General features: G+C 40.8%; 1 protein-coding gene across 1 annotated transcript in view; it reads left to right on the plus strand.

The window, feature by feature from the left end:
* Positions 1–24,093, plus strand: part of LOC124803439 (coiled-coil domain-containing protein 170) — a 424,326-nt gene that overhangs the window by 244,434 nt on the left and 155,799 nt on the right. Inside the window, exons 6-7 of the mRNA XM_047264624.1 lie at positions 6,064–6,231; positions 20,206–20,350. Of these exons, the coding sequence (XP_047120580.1) occupies positions 6,064–6,231; positions 20,206–20,350 (313 nt within the window). The remainder of the gene's footprint in view (positions 1–6,063; positions 6,232–20,205; positions 20,351–24,093) is intronic.

Consider the following 24,093-nt stretch of genomic DNA (forward strand, 5'->3'; position numbering starts at 1 on the left):
CTACGATTTTTACCCTCCACGCTGCCCTCCAATGCTAAATTTGTGATCCCTCGATGCCTCAGAACATGTCCTACCAACTGGTCCCTTCTTGTAGGCAAGTTGTGCCACAAGCTCCTCTTCTTCCCAATTCTATTCAATACCTCCTCATTAGTTATGTGATCTACCCATCTAATCTTCAGCATCCTTCTGTAGCACCACATTTCGAAAGCTTCTATTCTCTTCTCGTCCAAACTATTTATCATCCACGTTTCACTTCCACACATGGCTACACTCCACACAAATACTTTCAGAAACGATTTCCTGACACTTAAATCTATACTCGATGTTAACAAATTTCTCTTCTTCAGAAACGCGTTCCTTGCCAATGCCAGTCTCTACATTTTATATCTTCTCTACTTCGACCATCATCAGTTATTTTGCTCCCCAAATAGCAAAATTCCTTTACTACTTTAAGTGTGTCATTTCCTAATCTAATTCCCTCAGCATCACCCGACTTAATTCGACTACATTCCATTATCCTCATTTTGCTTTTGTTGATGTTCATCTTATATCCTCCTTTCAAGACACTGTCCCTTCCGTTTAACTGCTCTTCCAAATCCTTTGCTGTTTCTGACAGAATTACAATGTCATCGGCGAACCTCATGGTTTTTATTTCTTCTCCATGGATTTTAATACCCACTCCGAATTTTTCTTTTGTTTCCTTTACTGCATGGTCAATATACAGATTGAATAACATCAGGGAGAGGTTACAACCCTGTCTCACTCCCTTCCCAACCTCTGCTTCCCTTTCATGCCCCTCGACTCTTATAACTGCCATCTGGTTTCTGTAAAAATTGTAAATAGTTTTTTGCTCCCTGTATTTTACCCCTGCCACCTTTAGAATTTGAAAGAGAGTATTCCAATCAACATTGTCAATAGCTTTCTCCAAGTCTACAATGCTAGAAATGTAGGTCTGCCTTTCCTTAATCTATTTTCTAAGATAAGTCGTAAGGTCAGTGTTCCAACATTTCTATGGAATCCAAACTGATCTTCCTTGAGGTCGGCTTCTACCAGTTTTTCCATTCGTCTGTAAAGAATTCGCGTTAGTATTTTGCAGCTGTGGCTTATTAAACTGATAGTTCGGTAATTTTCACGTCTGTCAACACCTGCTTTCTTTGGGATTGGAATTATAATATTCTTCTTGAAGTCCGAGGGTATTTCGCCTGTCTCATACATCTTGCTCACCAGATGGTAGAGTTTTGTCAGGACTGGCTCTCCCAAGGCCGTCAGTAGTTCTAATGGAATGTTGTCTTCTCCCGGGGCCTTGTTTCAACTCAGGTCTTTCAGTGCTCTGTCAAACTCTTCACACAGTATCGTATCTCCCATTTCATCTTCATCTACATCCTCTTCCATTTCCATAATATTGTCCTCAAATACATCGCCCTTGTATCGACCCTCTATATACTCCTTCCACCTTTCTGCATTTCCTTCTTTGCTTAGAACTGGGTTTCCATCTGAGCTCTTGATATTCATACAAGTGGTTCTCTTTTCTCCAAAGGTCTCTTTAATTTTCCTGTAGGCAGTATCTATCTTGCCCCTAGTGAGATAAGCCTCTACATCCTTACATTTGCCCTCTAGCCATCCCTGCTTAGCCATTTAGCACTTCCTGTCGATCTCATTTTTGAGACGTTTCTATTCCTTTTTTCCTGCTTCATTTACTGCATTTTTATATTTTCTCCTTTCGTCAATTAAGTTCAATATTTCTTCTGTTACCCAAGGAGTTCTACTAGCCCTCATCTTTTTACCTACTTGATCCTCTGCTGCCTTCACTACTTCATCCCTCAGAACTACACATTCTTCCTCTACTGTATTTCTTTCCCCCATTCCTGTCAATTTTTGCCTTATGCTCTCCCTGGAACTCTGTACAACCTCTGGTTTAGTCAGTTTATCCAGGTCCCATCTCCTTAAATTCCCACCTTTTTGCAGTTTCTTCAGTTTTAATCTACAGTCCGTAACCAATAAATTGTGGTCAGGGTCCACATCTGCCCCTGGAAATGTCTTACAATTTAAAACCTGGTTCCTAAATCTCTGTCTTACCATTATATAATCTATCTGATACCTTCTAGTATCTCCAGGGTTCTTCCATGTATACAACCTTCTTTCATGATTCTTGAACCAAGTGTTAGCTATGATTAAGTTGTGCTCTGTGCAAAATTCTACCAGATGGCTTCCTCTTTCATTTCTTAGCCCCAATCCATATTCACGTACTATGTTTCCTTCTCTCCCTTTTCCTACTCTCTAATTCCAGTCATCAATGACCATTAAATTTTTGTCTCCCTTCACTACCTGAATAATTTCTTTTATCTCATCATACATTTAATCAATTTCTTCATCATCTGCAGAGCCAGTTGGCATATAAACTTGTACTACTGTAGTAGGCATGGGCTTTGTGTCTATCTTGGCCACAATAATGCATTCACTATGCTGTTTGTAGTAGCTTACCCTCACTCCTATTTTTTTTTATTCATTATTAAACCTACTGCTGCATTACCCATATTTGATTTTGTATTTATAACCGTATATTCACCTGACCAAAAGTCTTGTTCCTCCTGCCACTGAAGTTCACTAATTCCCACTATATCTAACTGTAACCTATCCATTTCCCTTTTTAAATTTTCTGACCTACCTGCCCGATTAAGGGATCTGACATTCCACGCTCCGATCCGTAGAACGCCAGTTTTCTTTCTCCTGATAACGACATCCTCTTGAGTAGTCCCCTTCTGGAGATCCGAATGGTCGACTATTTTACCTCCAGAATATTTTACCCAAGAGGACACCATCATCATCTAACCATACAGTAAAGGTGCATGCCCTCGGGAAAAATTATGGCTGTAGTTTCCCCTTGCTTTCAGCCGTTTGCAGTACCAGCACAGCAAGGCCGTTTTGGTTAGTGTTACAAGGCCAGATCAGTCAATCATCCAGACTGTTGCCCCTACAACTACTGAAAAGGCTGCTGCCCCTCTTCAGGAACCACACATTTGTCTGGCCTCTCAACAGATACCCCTCCATTGTGGTTGCACCTACGGTACGGCCATCTGTATCGCTGAGACACACAAGCCTCCCCACCAATGGCAAGGTCTATGGTTCATGGGGGGCAAGCCAGAATACAGGTACCTAAAAGTTAGAGCAACAGAAAGTTTAAAATCACAGCATTCTCTTCAAGTTCATTTCCCTTGTATAACTCTAATAGATTCCTTCCACCTTTCGACTCCCCCTTTTTTGTTTCTTAATGGTTCAGCATGTAAGCTCTTGGTATTCATACAGCTGCTTCTCTTTTCTCCAGAAGTTTATTTACTTTCCATACAGGCAGCATGTCTACCCCCTAATTATGCATGCTTCTACATTCTTGCATTTCTTATCTAGTCATTGCTACTTTGTCATTTTGCAGTTCCTGTCAATCTCATTTTTTGGACACCTATATTCTCTTTTGCCTGCTTCATACACTGCATGTTTATATTTTATCCTTACGTCTTTGAGATTCAGTGTCTTGAGCATCATCCAAGAATTTCTTCTTGGTCTTGTCTTCCACATATTTTACCTTCTAATGTGTTCACTATTTCATCTCTCAAGACAACCTGTTCATCTTCCTTTGTGCTCTTTAACCTCACTTCACTTAATCATTGCCTAACAGCCCCAATCAAAATGACAACAGCATTTAGTTATTTCTACTCATGCAAGTCCCATGTCCTTAATTTCCCACCTTTCTACAGTTTCAGTTCGTGGAAAAAAGCACAGGTCACACTCATCTACAAGAAGGGTAGTAGAAATGATCCACAAAACTGCCATCCAGTGCCCCTGACATTGATTGGTTGTAGAAGCTTAGAACATTTTCTGAGCTCTAACATAATGGATATCTCGAACAGAATGACCTCTTCAATGCCAACCAGCTTGGATTTCGGAAACATCGATCATGTGGACCCCAACTCTCACTTTTCTCATATGACGTACTGAAAGCTTTGGATCGAGACAGTCAGACAGATGCATTATTTCTTGATTTCTGAAAAGCATTTCACTCAGTACCACACATACACTTATTGTCAAAAGTACGATCATATGGGGTATCATGTGAAATTTGTGACTGGATTAAGAACTTTTTGGTAGGGAGGATGCAGCATGTTGTCTTGGATGGAGAGTCATCGTCAGATGTAGAAGTAACTTTGGGTGTGCCCCAGGGAAGTGTGTTGGGACCCTTGCTGCTCATTTTGCATATTAATGACCTTGCAGACAACATTAAAAGTAACAGCAGCCGTTTTGCAAATGATGCAGTTATCTAAAATGAAGTACTATCTGAAATAAGCTGCATAAATATTCAATCAGATCTTGATAAGATTTCAAGAGTGATGCCAAGATTGGCAACTTGCTTTAAATGTTCAGAAATGTAAAACTGTGCACTTCACAAAATAAAAAAAAAAGACAAAGTATTCTATGACTATAACTTCAATGCATCACTGTTGGAATTGGCCAGCTCATTCAAATACTTGGATGTAACAGTTTGTAGGGATATGAAGTGGAATAATCATATTGGCTCAATTGTGGGTAAAGTAGGATGTAGTCTTTGGTTTATTGGTAAAGCACTGGGGAAGTGCAGTCAGCCTACAAAGGAGATTGCTTACAAGTCACTCATGCAACTGGTTCTAGAATACTGCTCAGGTGTGTGGGATTCATACCAAATAGGACTAAGAGGGGATAGTGAACATATACAGAGAAGGACAGCACAAGTGGTCATAGGTTTGTTTGATCCATGGAAGAGAGTCACAAAGATACTGAAGGAACTGATCTCTGCTTAACCATTACATAATCTACTTGAAATTTCCTGGTCTCTTCAGGTCCACTCCATGTATAAACTTTCTTTCCTGATTTATAAACCAAGTACTAGCAATGATTAAATTGTGAAAATTCTATCATATAGTTTCCCCCGGCCCATGGTCTCCTATAATTTTTCCCTCTTGTTGTTTTCCTACTATGAAATTCCATTCCCCCAACTCAATTAAATTTTTGGATCTCTTAACTATTTGAATAATTTATTTTATCTTGTCATACATTCTTTCAATCTCTTCATCATATGTTGAGTCAGTAGGCAATGAAGGTAAACTACTGTGGTGGGTGTTGATTTCTTGTCCATCTTGACTACTATAAAGTGTTCATTATGCCATTCATAGGAGTCTCTGTATTGATGTTTCTTATGTATTATTACACCTACTTCTGCATTACTTGATTCAGAGAAATAAATTTCCATTATTTCTTTCCATAGCTTTCAGTTCTACACAAGTTCTCCTGCTCAGGATACAAGACTATCAATCCCTGAGAGCTAGACATCCATATGTGTGTCATAGTGACGTAAACAGTTTTCATCAGTCTTGAAGAATCATTTCTTGGTTAATGTCATATGTATTTTACATTAAGGTCATTGAATAGTATGGAAGACTAATACGTATACATCCAGGGATTACTTCTGATACATAACCAAACTTATCATGTATTACACATAACAATGAAAATAATCAATTTTTGACAATGAAATGTAACTGGATTGATAAAATATCTACTCACCAAGTGGAGGCAAGACAACACACATATAAAAGAATAGGACTGGTGCAGTCCCCAACAATCAAGCCTTCCTTCTCAGCCCGACCCGTAAGTCTCCATGACCTGGGGTTCTGGGTGACTTTGCCAAACTCTACCCCTTTCCCTAAGCCCCTCCAGTTCTTTTCCTTTCACTCCTATTCATTTCCCTTCAACTCTTGTGCCGGAAGATGGAGCCACTGGATCTGAAAGCGTGTGTAACTAAAACCTTTTTTATATGTGTGTTGTCCTGCTGCTGCTTGGTAAGTAGACTTTTTATCCATCCAATTATATCATCTTGTATCAGAGTATCATATAAGGCTATATAGGAAATTTAATAATTGTATCTATGCTGTTTAATAAGTTAACATCTATCACTAATCTCAGGAGATTTTCCATAGCTCATTGTCGCATTTCTTTCTGTGTAGCCATAAAATTTTATATGCTCTGATTTGTGTGCAGGAGACCACACGCCTGCGGGCAAAGTCAACTGATGCCACTGAGAACCTAGCTTCAGCAAGTACTGAACTGAGAAGCTGTCGAGATGCTTTGGAAAGAACTATGGTTGACAGAGACTCACTCCAAAGACAAGCTGCAAGCCAGCTGCTTGAAATAGACAGGCTCAGGCAGGTGTGACAAAATAAATATACACTCCTAAAGAGTAAATATTGTTCATAGTCATTATACATGTAGCCTAGCTAACTATTACAAAAACAGTACATCCGAAGTAAAAACAGCCCTTTATCAATAATGTGCACATTCCACCGTATATAAAAACCTCATTATGTTTAAAATCTGGAAATACTTTCAAAAATTACAATTTAAAAATTGTAACATTTGTTGATCGCTATGCATTTTTGTGCTCGTGGAATCACACACAGACTCAACTTCAAGCAGAACTACAATACTGAGTGTTTTAACACTAAAGTATATGTTTTCCTTCAATTGGTCTAACATTTCAGGGTTATTTTTGCATACTTTTGCTTTTAAATATCCCAATAGACATCAGTTACCAGCTGCCAAGTCCAGCTTCACAGACCATGACAACAAGATTTAGACTAATTACAGCATACGCAGAGGTGTTTAAGCAGTCATTCTTTCTGTGCTCCATATGAGACAAGAATGAGAAGACATCGTAACATAGTACTATCCTAAGTACCTTCTTCTATGCACTTCACAGTGATATGTGGAGTATGTATGTAGATGTATGGGTCCCACATACTTGAGCAATATTCTAGTATGTATCACATGAATGAATTGTAAGAAATCTCCTTTGTAGACTGATTGCAATTCCCTGGCATTCTACCAATAAACCCAAGTCTACCATTTGCTTTTCCCATGAATGAGCCTATGTGATCATTTCATTTCATATTCCTACAGAGTGTTATACACATGCATTTGTGTGAGTTGGCCGACTCCAGCAGTGACTCATTGATACTATAGTCACAGGATACTATGCTTTTTTGTTTTGTAAAGTGAATGGTTTTACATTTCTGAACATTCAAAGCAAATTATCATACGTGCATCATACTGAAATCTTGTGAAGATCTGGTTGAATTTTTAGGCAGCTCCTTTCAGACAGTACTTCATTATAGACAACTGCATCATCTGCAAAAAGTCTGATGTTATTATTAATATTGTCTGCAATGTCATTAATATACAACATGAACAGCTAGGGTCCCAACACGCATCTTTGGGACACACCCGAAGTTACTTCTACATCTGATGATGACTCTCCATCCAAGGTAACATGCTGTGTCCTCCCTACCAAAAAGTCCTCAACACAGTCACAAATTCACTTGATGCCCCATGTGTTCATACTCTTGAAAATAAGTGTAGATGTGATACTGAGTAAAATGCTTTTCAGAAAACAAGAAATATTGCATCTACCTGATTGCCCTGATCCAGAGCTTTTAGTATGTCATGTGAGAAAAGTACAAGTTGGGTTTCACATGATTGATGTTTTCAGAATGCATTATGGTTGGCATTTAGGAGGTCATTCTGTTCAAGAGACCCTCATTACGTTTGAGCTCTGAGTATGTCCTAAGATTCTATAACAGATTGATATAAAGGATATTGGATGGTAGTTTTGTGGATCACTTCTACTACTCTTCTTGTAGATGGGTGTGACCTGTGCTTTTTTCCAAGAACTGGGCATGGTTTTTGGTCAAGGAATCTGTGATAGATTATATTTATAAGAGGGGCGAACTCAGGCACAAAAGTCAGTATAGAATCTGACAGGGTTTTCATCAGATCCGGGAGCTTTGTTCAGTTTCAACGATTTCAGCTGTTTTTCAGCACCACTGACATACTTATTTCATTGATATTTTCAGTGGTACACAGATTAAATTTGGGCAACCCTCCTGGGTTTTCAATTGTAAAGGGACATTTGAAAATGGAGTTAAATGTTTTGACTTTTGCTTTGCTACCCTCAATTTCAGTTCCTGTCTCACTCACTAGGGACATATGATCAGAGTTGCTTTGGCTGTGAAATATCATTTGACAATATTCTGCTATAGTAGTCAGTGAAGGCATCGTTCATTTCTCTCTCTTGACAGCAAAATACTTCTCATTCAGCATCTATAGCCCTACGCTTTGGTTTACACCTATTATGCAGTATTCTCTGTTTCCTTAGAAGTTTCTTTACAGTGACTGTATACAACAGAGGTTCCTCCCATTATGGACTGTTTTACCACACCCACCACTAACAAAACTGTAATTTTCCCAATCAGTATTGGATGCTTTGTCTCTACTGATGATTACAGTATGATTGGGGAACTTACTTACAGATGAATTGAGGTTTTTGTTGTGTCTAGACAAGACAGCCTAGACACAATGAGAGGAAGCCGAAAGGCACGCGCTAAGTTACAGCAGGATGGCGTGAGGTCTGAAACAGGATACGTAATGAATGCTATAAAGAAAAGTACGTAGCTTCTGGAATACTTAACTTTAATCCTCTTTAGATACATGCAATGTTACTAATGGCGCCTTGCTAGGTCGTAGCCATTGACTTAGCTGAAGGCTATTCTAACTATCGGCTCGGCAAAGGAGCGAGGCCTCGTCAGTATAGTCGCTAGCTACATCGTCCGTACAACTGGGGCGAGTGCTAGTCCGTATCTCGAGACCTGCCTTGTGGTGGCGCTCAGTCTGTGATCCCTGACAGTGGCGACACGCGGGTCCGACATGTACTAATGGACCGCGGCCGATTTAAAGCTACCACCTAGCAAGTGTGGTGTCTGGCGGTGACACCACATTCCTCCCCCACAAATCGGCGAACGGTCGTGTTATAAGGCTTCCGCCCGCCGTGGGGAGGATCCCATGTTGACGTATGCGATGAGGTGGGGAGCCCAACAACAGGCGAGGCTGTGCCACCCGCACCCGGCCATTCGGTCCGAGGGGAGCTAGGAAACGCCTGAAAACCTAGTCCAGGGTGCACGTCAACATGCGGTGTATGCGCCCATAAAGAGACAGGGGGGGGGCCGAAGGGTCGACCTCCATTGCGTTGGGGTATCCGACGTGCGATGACGTCATGTGGTCCGGAGCGGGCAAGAGTTCCATGGCGGAGGACAGCGATCGGCGGCGCGTGACCCAGTGAGGCGCTTGGTGGCTGCAGCGAAGCGTCCACTGCGGGCGGCGCCGGCTGGAGGACAGGCGGCGGCGGCGGAGGCGGTAGCGGCGTGTCGCCATGGGGCAAAATGGAAGGCATCGTCGGTAACACCTGGGGATGAGGCGAGCCAGTAGATGGGTCCCCAGGGCGCTGACCGGACGGCACCGTCGCTGAAAGCAGACGGGGAGCGGCAGAACCCGTGCGACGACAGAGGCACAGCTGATTGAGATGCCGACGCACCTCACCAGAGGCCCCCAAAACCAAATACATCGCGCAGCCGAGGCAGCGAAGAGTGCGCCCTGCGAGCCAACGCCGTGAACCTCGATAGTTGCGATAGAATACAACGTCGCCTGGAGCAAAAGCAGAAGACTGCCGCTGCACAGGAACCTGATGCGGCGGGTGCAGCAAAGACATCAAGGTTCGATGAGGACGAGCGTGGAGCAACTCAGCCGGCGAGCGACCATCTCGGGGCTGAGAGCGATACGAAGACAGAAAGAGCAACAATGCGTCCTCCCGAGAATGCGACTCTTTCAACTTCAACATCTGTGACTTGAAAGTCCGGACCAATCGTTCAGCGACACCGTTTGACTGAGGCGAAAACGGCGCGGATGTTAGATGTTGAATACCATTGGCCTTGCAGAAAGACTGAAATTCTGCAGACATGAATTGTGGGCCATTGTCGGAAACAATAGTCTGCGGAAGACCTTCAATGCAAAAGATAGCAGACAACGCTTGGATGGTGGCAGTTGACGTCGTGGAAGACATCCGGACAACAAAAGGAAAATTACTGAAGGCATCTACCAGGACCAACCATCGAGCATTCCAGAATGGACCAGCAAAATCGATGTGCAAGCGTTGCCAAGGGGAAGTGGCTTTTGGCCATGCAAAGACTGTCCGCGGCGGTGCGGATTGTTGTTCGGCACACGCCATGCAAGAAGAACACATATTCGTAATCGCAGCATCGATTCCGAACCAAGTTGTTTCGTTCGCACTATACCCCAATGTCCTTGGTGAAGAAGCCGTAAAACAGAGTACCGTAACGAACGTGGGACCACGACTCTGGACTGATCATTATCAGAATGCAACAACAAAACACCACGTCGTACAAAAAGTCTCTCCTTATGAGCAAAAAATCGGCGAACCAACGGATCCTCGATCCGAGACTTTGACAAAGGCCATTGCGTAGCAACAAAACGCAAAACAGTAGCAAGGACAGGGGCAGCAGCTGTGGCTGTAGCTACATGACGAAAATCAATCGGAAACGATTCGACCACGTCATCAGTTTCCGCATCAATGAACATGCAAGCAAGTGCGGAAGAATCGAATGCTCTATCCTCAGCAACAGGCAAACGGGGCAACGCATCAGCGTTTCCGTGCTTAGCAGTGGACCGATACAAGATATCGTAGCAGTACTGCGAGAGGAAAATAGACCAGTGAATGAATTTCTGCGCTGTACGCGGATGTACAGGCTTGGTAGGATGAAAAAGCGATGTCGAAGGTTTGTGGTCTGTGATGATGGTAAAGTGACGACCATACAAGAAATCATGGAACTTATTAACACCAAACACGAGAGCCAAAGCTTCTTTCTCTATCTGTGAATAATTTATTTGCGCAGACGAGAGCAATTTGGACGCAAAGGCAATAGGGCGATCGTGCGATCCATCTCTGTGCGCAAGCACAGCACCGATCCCGAAATCCGATGCATCTACCATCAACAAAAGGGGTTTCTGGGGATCGAATGGCGTAAGACAAGTATTTGAAAGCAACGCCGATTTCAACTGGCGAAAGGCGCGTTCGCATTCCGCCGTCCAGACGAACAGAACACCTGTACGGCGTAAGCGATGAAGCGGAGCTGAAAAGGAAGAAGCATTGTGTACATTCACTCACACCTTGTGATTCAAAATCGTGTAATGTTCTTACGACCTCATCACGCAATGCGTGGGGAACATTGCGCGCTCTGAAAAATTTCGGTTGCGTGGTTACTTTCAGTTCCAAATGTGCTTCATAGTTCTTAGCCCAACCAAGGCCCGGCGCAAAAATGTCTGCAAATTCTTCACATAGCCGAGAAACACTGGCGGAAGGCACAGTCTGATTCACTGATAGGACCTGATTTACTATAGACATGTTAAACAACTGAAATAAATCTAAACCAAACAAGTTCACTGCAGAAGAAGAACGAAGGACGTAAAGAGACACAAGTTTTGTTTGTCCCTTGTATGTTGCAAGGAGAGTACACTGTCCTAACACAGGGATATTCTGACCTGAATAACTATTTAACTGAACATTTGCGGCATGCAACGGAGGTTTGCCCAGTTGTTATTACGTGTCGTTATTGATCAATGAAACTGCAGCTCCGGTATCGAGTTGGAATGGGATCACTTTGCCTTCAAAGTCCAAGTCTACAAAAAGTTTATTGTCCTGCTGATGACAAGAGCGACTGTCTCGTGCAATTTGAACTGATACAGGTACAGCATCACTTGCTAATTGACGTGATTTCCGGCGACGTCGACGCACAGTATTTGTGGGACGAATACAGTCACTGTTAGAGACAGTGGCACTGGACGAAGTGGAATTAACTACATGAATGTCCATGGGCGAAGGTTCACGAGCCTGAGTATTCTTGGTTCGATTCCGGCGCGAAACAAAGGGCCTGGAATGGTTGTGATTGTCTGATCTGAGCTTTTTCTGGCAAACACTTTGAACATGTCCTTTCTTATTACAGAAAAAGCAAATAGCTTGGCGTGACGGGCAATTTTCACGCGAATGTCTAGTAGCACACCGCGGGCATGATTTCACTGCATTTGGATGCTGGCGCGGCACACCTGGTTTAGAGCGTGGCGGCAGCTGCGCGGACATGTGTGAGGGCAGTTTACCGGGCCATGCAGTGCGCCCGGCGGGCCGGTTAATGTTACACACGGCTGGCGAAGTTGCAAATGATTCCCGAGCAAAGTCAAGTGTGTCTTGTCTATCCAATATGTCGATCACTTGTTGAAGGGAGGGATTAACTAGTTTCAAAATCTGTTCCCGTATGTGAACATCAGAAACGTTCTGTGCTATTGCATCACGTACCATAGTATCTGAATAAGGGGGTCCACATTCACACTCAAAAGCACAATCCCGAGTAAGGCCTTGCAATGTTGCAACCCACTCCCTATCAGTTTGACCGGCCGTACGTTTTGTATGAAAGAACGTATACCTTTTTGCAACGACATTGACTGTTTCTTTGAAATAGGCATCCAAAGCCGACAAAATTTCTTCCTAGGACAGAGTTGCTACGTCGCATCGGGGAAATAATTTCACTATCACACGGTAGGTGGACACACCTACACAGGCCAATAAAAAAGGCTGCCGCTCGTTACCTTGAATTCTGTAGGCGGCGAGATGCAATCCAAATTGGTGTGACCACTCCGTCCATGTTTCCTTAGCTGAGTCAAATTGCCGGAATGTGGGTGCCACAGCATGTTGTGGCTGTGGTAGCGGTGAAGCGGCGGCGGCCACATCGTTTTGCAGTGCACGTTGACCCTGGACGAGCTGTCCAAGGGCATCCAATAACGCCTGCGTCTGCTGATTCTGCAAGCGATAAAATTCGGACAGTACATCTGGCGAAGCCATGACACAAGTAAATGTAAGCAATTAGAAAGAACAAGACCCTTTCCGTTGACTCGTCGCCAAAAAATGTTGTGTCTAGACAAGACAGCCTAGACACAATGAGAGGAAGCCGAAAGGCACGCGCTAAGTTACAGCAGGATGGCGTGAGGTCTGAAACAGGATACGTAATGAATGCTATAAAGAAAAGTACGTAGCTTCTGGAATACTTAACTTTAATCCATCCTTTTGGTACATCTGGAGATTGTGGCGATACAAGTGAGACTCTTTAGATACATGCAATGTTACTAATGGCGCCTTGCTAGGTCGTAGCCATTGACTTAGCTGAAGGCTATTCTAACTATCGGCTCGGAAAAGGAGCGAGGCTTCATCAGTATAGTCGCTAGCTACGTCGTCCGTACAACTGGGGTGAGTGCTAGTCCGTATCTCAAGACCTGCCTTGTGGTGGCGCTCGGTCTGCAATCTCTGACAGTGGCGACACGCGGGTCCGACATGTACTAATGGACCGCGGCCGATTTAAAGCTACCACCTAGCAAGTGTGGTGTCTGGCGGTGACACCACAGTCTTCTCTAAAGTTTTCAGTTACATCAGGAGACGGGTTTAGTGGGTGGTAAAAGAATCCATTTATCATTTTATCCCCACACCTGATACTGAGTTGTGCTCAAACAGTCTCACATGCAGCTTCATTTTCTATCACAGTGGATTTGAGTTTTTTGTTTGCTGTGACGCATACACTGCCTCCATTTCCCATTTGTGAACCCTCTCAAAATACACTTAAATTTTCCCCAAGAATATCTCTGCTATCAATTTCAGGTTTCAACCAGCTTTCTGTACCTAGTATTACATGAACTTCACGGCATTGCATGAACGCTTCAAACTCGGGCACTTTGTTGCAATTAGTTTACCATTAGGATTGTAATTCTCTCACCAGTGGGGGGTATTTCTTTCGGTCTTATACTGGTGCTTCTGGGTTTCCTAGAGCTGTTGTTATCTAGATTCGATGGAGAGTTGCCTAAGCTAAAAAGCCCTTGTGTGCACCCACACAAACAGTCATCTGCCTGAGTAGCAGCCTCTGATGTGTAGTACACATCTGACTCATTTATGGGATCCAACAGTTTCAACCATTTGGCACAAGTTCAGGGAGTCGCGGGCTAGCTTGTCACACAACCCTCGAAGTCTCTGGTTCAGTCCTTCCTCTTGACTAAGAACCAAAGGACCATGATCAGTTCTGGGGCCAATGCTGTAAATAGTGAGCTTCATTGAAACTCCATGCACAAGGCTGGCCTTCTCAACCTTCTCTGCCAGTTGCTGGAATGACCCAAGTATGACTTCAGAGCATAGACAACAGGCATCATTTGTTCCAATGTGTGCCACTATCTTCTGTTGGCTACAACCTGTTCCCTCAGTGGCTGCTGGAATAGTCTCTTCAACATGTTCAATGAGGCCCCCAGTCATACACACTGAGTGCACTTGGTGTCCTTTCCTGTCCCTTGCTGCCATTTCCCTAAGGCATACATCAGTCGCTGTATGTTTTAACTCCCCCTGGACAAAACAGGTTTCCCCAAAACAGGTGAAGTGAGTCCCACTGTCTAACTTCCAGTTTCTGTGAGAGAGAGAGCACCTCAAACTTGTTGGTTAAAGAGATCTGTACAACACCGTGAGTCCTCCCTGGTCTCCATCCACCCTGTGCGGGACTCCTAGGCCTCCATTGACACACCACTCACAGTCAAGTGGACAAGTAATGACAGATCCTATACTTTATGCAAAGGAGACAGGATCCAATAGTACTTCAGGTACCTCTGGCACCTGTGCCACAAGTGCACAATTCTCAGGAGCTCTTCCAGCACACCAGTTCACAGCAGCTGTCAATCATTTGACAGTAGTCAAAGTGATTTCCAGCTGCTTGCAAATGTTAACCAGTTCATCCCATGTCTGAGAAAAGCATTCACAGTGGGGTTGCATTTTGGCTGGTGCATCTGCCTGAGTAGCAGCCTCTGATGTGTAGTACACACCTGACTCTGGACTTTATTATTTTTTTATTTTATTTAAATTAAGGCCACTGATTAGCTTTCAATCTGTTGAGCTAAATAGTTTCTAATTCAATATAAGAATTGAAGTAAGTACACAAAATGAGATTTCTATCAAGGCAACACAAAAAACCTGTGGTAAAAATTGCTAGTTTCCTAAAACATTTTGGGGTTAAGTATAGTTGTTTGCAACCTCAAATACAGAGTTATTTACAATAGATGCAGATAATATGTAGGGCTATTCCTCTTTAAGGGAAAACTATATGTAACACAATATGTTAGTTAGAATATCTGCTACCATAACCAAATAACAAATGCCAATTTACCACAAATCACTTGTGAATTATGCAAAGGACAATGGTAGCTTCTAAAAATTCTCAAAAAAGGCACATTTATTTGCACTGATATACAATGAAATTCAGATGTGATGTATTCTTGGCAGAACTGTGAATCATGAATGCTGATATGCTACGAAATAAATTGTGTATTCAAAGCACTCACACTGATAACTCGCATAAATATAGTTTTGTAAGTGTCCAAAAATTCTCAAAAATAATGTATTTCTCTTGTAATTGTACAATGAAATTAGGAATGATTGTTTTGAATTAGCATATGCCTACTGTTCTCAAACATTTTGAAAGAGCAGAACTAAGTTTAAGCCTATAATTGACAATAATGTATGAGTTTATTGTGGCACTTGTGAATGTTCGAAATTTCACAGTGTATCACAATACAGACAAGTATTGGTACAATCAGTGAATGATTATACATAAGCAACGTGATCAGTAAAATAAGTGAATCTAGAACTTCAAATCAGCACATGGTTCTTGTAAACACAGTCTCACACTAAGGAGAATTCCATAGTTGACTTTTATATATAAATAAACATGCATATTGCACAGGTTTTTTACTTAGCTGATTCTGTGCACACTTATATGCTTGTGTGCTGAAGAAGCACACTGGAGCATGAGTTTATCTCAGTGAAAATTGCTAAAATAGTGTAGCACCCACAAAGCATGTCTTCTACCTGTTGCAGCTAACAACACAGTAACCAACTGTGAAACATTTCTTTATTCTGGATTCAAATTTTATTATAATCAGTTCTCCAAGAAGGCATCAATATGCCACAGAAATTTCAGTTTCTGTGTGTGTGTGGCATCTAACCATGCCTCAGAGTAGCTTGAATTCCCACTTTTGGTGCACTCGGCAGTGTTCAGTGTATCAAGTAAATGGCAGTCAGTACGGCTTCAGGCTGAAATAATTTTCCAGTTTTACGGTTCAGAAGCATACAGCATGCTTTGTTATTAAAGTTCCTATTCATGTGTTCAACGATTCTTTTTTTTTTTTTGTGGTGTATATTTGATGGTCAGTTCATACTGTATAAAAGGTTTCATTTCACTGCTCAAATATTCACCTCCATTATCTCAGAAAATGCTCATCCTCAAACTGAAATGTACGAGGGCTATCCACAAAGTACACTACGTTTTGGAATTAAAAATAAATAAAGTATTGGAAATTTTTTTATTATATACAGATGAAAGCCACACTTAAATACTACTTTTCTACATAGTTGCCATTTAAATTAAGGCACTTATCGTAGTGATGGACGAGCTTGGAAATTCCTTCATCGTACAATTCGGCCGCCAGGCCTTCAACCACATGGTTAATCAGTAACCCGGTAGAAATACGATTTTTGTGGATTTCCTGGAAAGAGGCACTACAATAAACTCTGAAAGGTATTGCCAAACTCTGCACAACCTCAGAAGAGCAATACAAAACAACCGCAGGGGAAAGTTGGTCTCAAAGATCTTGCTGATTCACGACAACGCCTGGGCCCACACAGCAAATGCCACTCGTGAAGTTCTCGAATCTTTTAAGTGGGAATTGTTTCCTCATCCACCGTACAGTCCCGACCTGGCACCGAGCAACTTCCACTTATTCCCAGCAATGAAGAAGTGGTTGGCTATGCAGTGTTTTGATGATGATGCACAGGTTCAAGAAGATGTAACCACGTGGTTGAAGGCGCAGGCGGCCGAATTTTACGACGAAGGAATTTCCAAGCTCGTCCATCGCTAAGATAAGTGCCTTAATTTAAATGGAAACTATGTAGAAAAGTAGTATTGAAGTGTGGCTTTCATTTGTATATAATTTAAAAAATTTCCAATACTTTATTTATTTTTAATTCCAAAACGTAATTTACTTTGTGGATAGCCCTCGTACAATGGCCATGCCTTTGTGCTGTTTGAAATATTCCAGCACTTTGTATTAATTATGCATCATATAGGATGGCAGAGAGAAAATTAGACAGTGTAAGTATAAAGGAAATACAGTAAAATTACAGAAACGAGGAGCAGAAATAGACTCACCATTTATTTACAATCAATACATATATATAAGATGTTGAAGGTGATCCCCTGCGATATCAATATACACCTGTGCACATTTAAGCATATTCAGATACACCTGGCATAAAGTTCAGATATTGATGGCGGCATGGATGATGTTGTCTTTCAGTTCATGTACTGTATGTGGATTTATTTTATAGAGCCTGCTCTTCAAATGCCCCACAGAAAAAATCAAGTGTTGTTAGATCTGGCAAATGTGTTGGCCATAAATGTTCGCTGACAGTTCATTCCTCAGTGAAGACATCATTCCAGGAATAGCTGAGGCATGTGGCATGTTGCCACATCTTGCTGGAAGATGCAGTATTGTCTTTCACATTCAGTTAGCTGAGCACAAAATGTATAAAAAATTTCCATATATGCAACCATTTTGAGGATAGTGTCAAAAAATATTGGTCCAATGACGCGCATTTCCGCACCAAATGCTGATTTTTTTTCATCATGGATTGGTTGCTGATGTACAGTGTTAGGATCCTCCATTGCCCAGTACCTCACATTCTGTGAGTTCACATGACCGGAAAGGTGAAACCATGCTTCATTGTTCATGATGTAATGGAAAGGGTCTTACAAACCAAGCCATGTGCAGTAATCCACATGTATCTCATTGTCATCATCCCTTAATTGCTACACAATCATCACATGATATTCCAATTAAGACTTTTCAATATCCACAGGCATCTCCTCCTAGTTACATGTGCCTATTGGACCAGTTTACATGTAGACTTCTTTGGGCTCTGAATAATTCTTTGGCGAATGTCTGCAATAACTTCTGGTGTGTAAACTGAAGGAATTCTTTGTTTTTTTACATTTTTCACAGATGAATAAGTGCTCCAGTTTTTATACAGACTCTGTGTTGCTCTCTTTGCTGTTAGTCCCCTATCAGGATAACTGACCCTGAAAATTTTGCCTGTTTCTTTAACCGAACCTGTTCACTCTATTTCAGAAGTCAAAATATTTCATTCACATTCAAAGGGGATGTGGGCTACTTTTAACTGTTCACCCTGTACAAACAGCTTTAAAATCAGTAGAGTCATTTATAAATGTAATGACATACCTCCTTCTGTCATAAGGTGTGGGAATAATAGGACCCATAACATCACTATGAACTAACTCTAGTTGCTTTTCTGCTTTCATTCACTTCTCATCGTGCAGAAATCTTGTTTGTTTACATTCCATGTAGATGGTGCAGCATTCTGACGTCTTCCTGTTTTCAACATTTATTCCTTCCATGAAGCTCTGAAGCACTTTTAAGCTTTGTATAATTCTAATGACCTAACCTGTCATTCCAGATTTGTAGTATTTTGTTAGGGATCAGCCATTCAGGAGTTTCAGGCTAATATCAGAGCATACATTTTTGTCTAATTTTTTTTCTGCAATCACAGTATCCTTTCTTCTTTCTCCTTTTCCATGCCACTTTTGAGAAATGTCGCTTGTTCTACAATTTTTTCTGCAGTAAGATCCAACAAATCTAATACATGCAGCATATCTTTCATTTGAAATTTCCAGTTTCTGAAATTCCTTCTACTGAAATGTAGAACTCAGTATTTGATTTCACTTTCTTCTGACATCTGCAGTATTAGGCTGATAAACTAAAAGAAATACTTGCACCATGTTATTGGTTTAAACTTCTAACTATTAATTTCCCTTCTGTGGGCCCACAACACGATGCAGAAAACTCAGTGACAGAGTGTTACTACAAGCAGCAAATACGCAAAGCAAGGAAACTCGATTCTAATGAATCTATCTGCACTTGAAAGTATGTGTCAGACACACCCATAAACAGCCGGAGATGAACATTCTGCACAGTGTAAAAGCAGAGATTCACCACTAACAAAGTTGAATACAGAGTATAATATACAACTGCTATTCTTTCAGCTTCCATCTCGTTTGATGGCTTGTCACTTAATGGCATTGGCACATCTTGTAACACAAGAGAAGAAACTACTGGATCTGATATGTTTGACTTCGCTTTGTAATCTTAATCACCAAGCAAATTGGCACAATGATCAAGACCCTGAAATCATAGTCAAATGATGTAGACTGAAATACCCATACACCTGTATAGAATTTTCCACAGTTCCTTGGTTTTCTGTGGTTTTCTTTAAATTGCTTAAGGTGTGTTATTGATTTGCTCCTTTGGAAAGATTACATCTAACTTTCTGCCCCATCTTTGTCCAACCTGTGCCACTGATCCATCTATAAAGACTTTGTCATCAACAGGACATTAAACTGTAATCTTCCTTCATTCTTCATAATCTTCATGAACATTTGTGGTAATGTTAAACTAGGAGTAGATAATAATATATAGTAAATACTTGATATCATTAAGGAAACAATATTTTGTCTTAAAATAGTGGCTTTCTCACTAATTTTAATTTGTGGAAGTGTGTGGTCACTGTGACAATTTCTCTGCAGTTATGGATGATTAGCTATAGTAGTCCTCCAACTGTATTGGATTTAGTAGAATGGATTTAATAGAAATCTGTGAACTATGCATTACTCAGTTTAGATTAAAATGTACTCACCAAGAGGCAGGAGGAGAGAATGCACATACAAAGTTTAAGGAAATTTACAAGCTTTTGGAGCCAGTGGTTCCTTCTGGGAGAAGGGTTGAAGGGGAAGGAAGAGAGATGAAGAAGAGGACTGGTGAGGTTAAGGAAATGAAGTCAACCAGAACCCCAGATTGGGTAAGGCTTTCCAGATGGAATGAGAAGGAAAGACTGCCAGTTATGTTGCATTTTCAAAAATTGATTATTTTTGTGAAAACATTACTCATTTTGGGATGCTGGTAGTATTTTAGATTTACTACAAATGTACATATGCTGCACTAGTTTCTTGAATACCATGTTCATATGAAATAGAAAAACAGTGATGCGCATCTTGTATAAGTAAGATAATGATTTGTTTCTTACATGGTTTACAAAATTTTGAGGGTTTTTATCACCATATTCCTTTATTCCAGGAAAAGGACAATCTAGAATTGCAACAAAGGGCCTTAGAACGGGAAGTTGCAGATCTTCGGGATAAATTTTCTGCTACAAGTAGAAGCCTAGGTTCTGTCACAAACAGTCTTACTACTCAAGAGGGTCTAGTCATTCAGCTAAAAGGTAATGTAAGTGATTTATATCTTGCAAAAGCATTGTTTTAGGTCTAGTGTTTTAAAGTGAAAAATGTTTGGATCTCTCTCTCTCTCTCTCATTTTGTGTGTGTGTGTCTGTTTCTGGGGTGGGGAATTGGGGGGGGGGGGGAATTGAAGAAAGTTTCACCTAAGATTGGTGCAATATTGTTGTTTTAGAATATGTAGTTATCATTAACCTCTTGGATTCCACTGCTCTTATCCTGGCAAATAGTTCAAGCTACTTGTCCCAGTAAAAGAAAAACACATTATGAGATGCAGACTTTTTTGTTTAAAGTGTGATGAGCTACTGATGTGAAACATAAAATCATATCTCAGTAAGCACATATTTTTCATATGTAATAAGAAATAATCAAGTCACATGCAAAGTTTAAGAAAGTTTTATTTCCACTGATTATACACACATACAAGACAATGTCATCTTATGATATAAAAAAGTTAAAATTGTGGTTCTCTTCCTTAAATGATGAATTCCATGCACCTATTCTTCCTGGCAAATTGGTTAATTACATCGTCAATAGGACAATCAATGTCAGGGTGAGTGTTCAACAGAGCTAAGCCATTAAGTCAATCTTCCTTTACTGTTGACCTCAAAGATTCTCTGTACAAGAAAACAGTATAATATTCACAACTTTTCTCAAACAAATGCCAGACAGAATAATATATTGAGATCACTAAAATGGCCGCAACTTTTCTCATTGGTACGTGTTAATTATCTATGTGCCAGACAGAAACGTATAAAATACAATGACGCGGACATGCGTTCTACATAGGAAAGTACAACTACTCAATAACTCGATTCAGTCGAGTTGACTGATGAAAGAAACAAACGAATAGCATGCAGGCTGACTGGTGAGGGCGGCACAGGTAGCAGTTTGGGCGACCTGACAGGGTGGGGGTGGGGGTGGGGGTGGTGGTGGGGGGGGGGGGGGAGGGAAGAACAGAATAAATAGATAATCGTAAATGAGCTACAGAAAAATAAAGACTGCAAGATATGTTGCAGGAACTAAATGAGAGTTGAAAGAGGAAAATTAAGTATGAAGGGGCGAGAAAATAAGAAAATAGCATTAATGAGGGGTGATACAGGGAAAAGGGAACAGACAAAAAGTTGTACTTATAAGCTCAATTTGATGCCAGGTGTGAAATAAAGCACACATTCTATCATTAAGTTCACACCTATGGTGTTTGAAGGTATCATTGCTGAAAAGGACAATATGGAGCTGCAGATACATAGGTCTTGTTCACCTTGTTATATGTTCTGTAATAGCTCTCCTGCAACCACGTTATTGTGGACAGACTTCACTTGAATATAACTTCCTTCAGTTATCTCATTGTTGACTGCATCTTAAACCCTAATCTTCCTTTCTTCCTTCCTTGCTTCCTTCCCTCCTGCTTTCCTTCCAAAACATGACCAAGGGTAAATTCAAACATAGTTGCAATTTGCTGCAAAACAAAATATATTTCAGCAATTGCTTCAGACCTCATACAAAGCCGGGGTGGAATTCGTTTAAAGAAATAACTACCAATATCAACATCCTTTTTGCAGCAGATATTCCAAGTTTATTGAGCGTGCTGAAAGACCTCCTCTGGAACAACATATAGGGCTTTCATCAAAGCCTCTTTCACAATGTTTGCAGTGTCCTTTACATGCTCATTTGATTCAGAAAAATGAAGAATCTTGCAAGAGACAGGGTGGGAATGCACAGCATTGCCCCCTCTTTCATGGATAGATGCTAATGGATCAGCAGATAGCTGAAGCTGGACACACTGTTGTTATGCAACACCAATGTCTGTTCTGTTGTGGTTGGCCCTTTGTTTCAGGGTGCATTTACATCCTTGCTTTGATAACCACTGAGAAGTGTGTGGCATCAAGAACTCCCCATCATGCCATATATTATCGTTTCTTCCTGTTCCATTCTCATATGGAACATGGGAAGAATGATTGCATAAATGCCTTCATGGTTGCCGTAATTAGTCTAATCTTGTTTCCATGGCCCCAACAGGAGCAATATGTAAGGTGTTGTAATATATTCTTAAATTCCCAGCTTAATACATGTTCTTGAAACTTTGTAAGTAGATTTTGCAGAATAGTAGGTTTCTGTCCACAAACATCTGACAGGCCAGGCTTTTTACCATCTCTGTGATAATCTCCCATGGATCAAATGAACCTGTCACCATTTTTGCTGCCTCTATTTGTATATCTTCAGTATCATTGACCTATTTGATGAAGATCCCACACACTTGAGCAGTGTTATAGGGTGAGTCACATATGTGTTTTCTAAGCAGCATCCTTTGGTAAGTGACTGCATTATATTTGGAGTCTGACACGTGCTTTACATACAACTGAGCCAATGTGAGCATTCTATTTTGTATCCCCACAAATTGCTAAACTCAGGTATTTGTATGAGTTGGCTGATTCCAATTGTGACTCATCTATATTGTAGTCATATCTTATCAAGATCTAACTGGATGTTTGTGCAGTGCTTTTTTCCTGGTAGGACTTCACTGTAGATAACTGCATGATTTGCAACATTTCTGGGGTTACTGTTAATATAAAACAATAAAAATGTGACATGAGTTTTTCCTGCTGGGATATTGAAACTATCATGAATGAAATCAAACAATGGAAAATCCAGGATGGGTTGAAAGACAGAATGAAAGAATGAAGTGATAGTTATTCCACATACCAGAAGTTCAAACTGCATCTCTGTGTGGGTGTCATGGATGGAATCAAGAAATGGTTGACCATTCTTGAATCACATGGCACCAAAAGTAAAGCCATTTATATTCATAAAATTTATACACATACAAAGTATTATATATCAGAGCTCTGTCTTCATCTCATTTACGAGCACTTAAGTCAATGTGGGAGCTTATTAACAGATAACACATGTATTATCCTCTATTATGTTATAAATAAATATTCCCATCCTATCCTACTGCCCATTACAATCATAGCACTATTTAGTAAGCTGTATGATGTCGACAGATGAAAAGACTTTACGATATAAAGCTTATAAGTTGTATCCTTGGTGTGCACTGTCTTTGCTATGTGCACAGGCAGTATCTTTAGTAAATGTATTTTTGCGCCAACTGACTTAGCTCCACATGTTGTCAGTGTACCTGAACTTGTATGTGTGATAGTTTATTAGAACAATGGTAACATCCACAGTTCAGTATATATTTAACAACATATTACGATGTAATAAGTGTCGTACTCATCGGATCTTGTGGGACTCTCACAGTCAAAAGGTTGCATTTTGACAATGACATGTACTCATGTCAGATAGCTTTATATTCTGACAGAATGTAAGTAATGTACATTTATCTCCAATTTTTATAATTGAGCTACTTTCTTAATGAAATGTTTGCATAGTTATGTATATACACCCTGTGCTTCTCTTTAGTATTTTTGTGTTTAGGTGACTTTGCAGTGTCTTGAAAATGGCCATAAGGCCGAAATTGCAATAGTAACAATAAATATTTTATACAGTCAACGGCGAATATGATGTCTTTTAAGAAATATTATATGACCGTGAATCCCAACCATGAGAAGTTAATGAAAAGTAAAGCCATTGAACAATATCATTGTGGCTACTGCTTTACTACACTGTTGGGAGTCTTCACTGTTTTTGCCCTCTCATGATCAAAGAATAACAGATTTATGCAATTTTAAGACTAGAGACCTGTGTAGCAAACAGAAAATATACTGAT

Source organism: Schistocerca piceifrons, chromosome 6, assembly GCF_021461385.2.
Source record: "Schistocerca piceifrons isolate TAMUIC-IGC-003096 chromosome 6, iqSchPice1.1, whole genome shotgun sequence".
NCBI lineage: Eukaryota > Metazoa > Arthropoda > Insecta > Orthoptera > Acrididae > Schistocerca > Schistocerca piceifrons.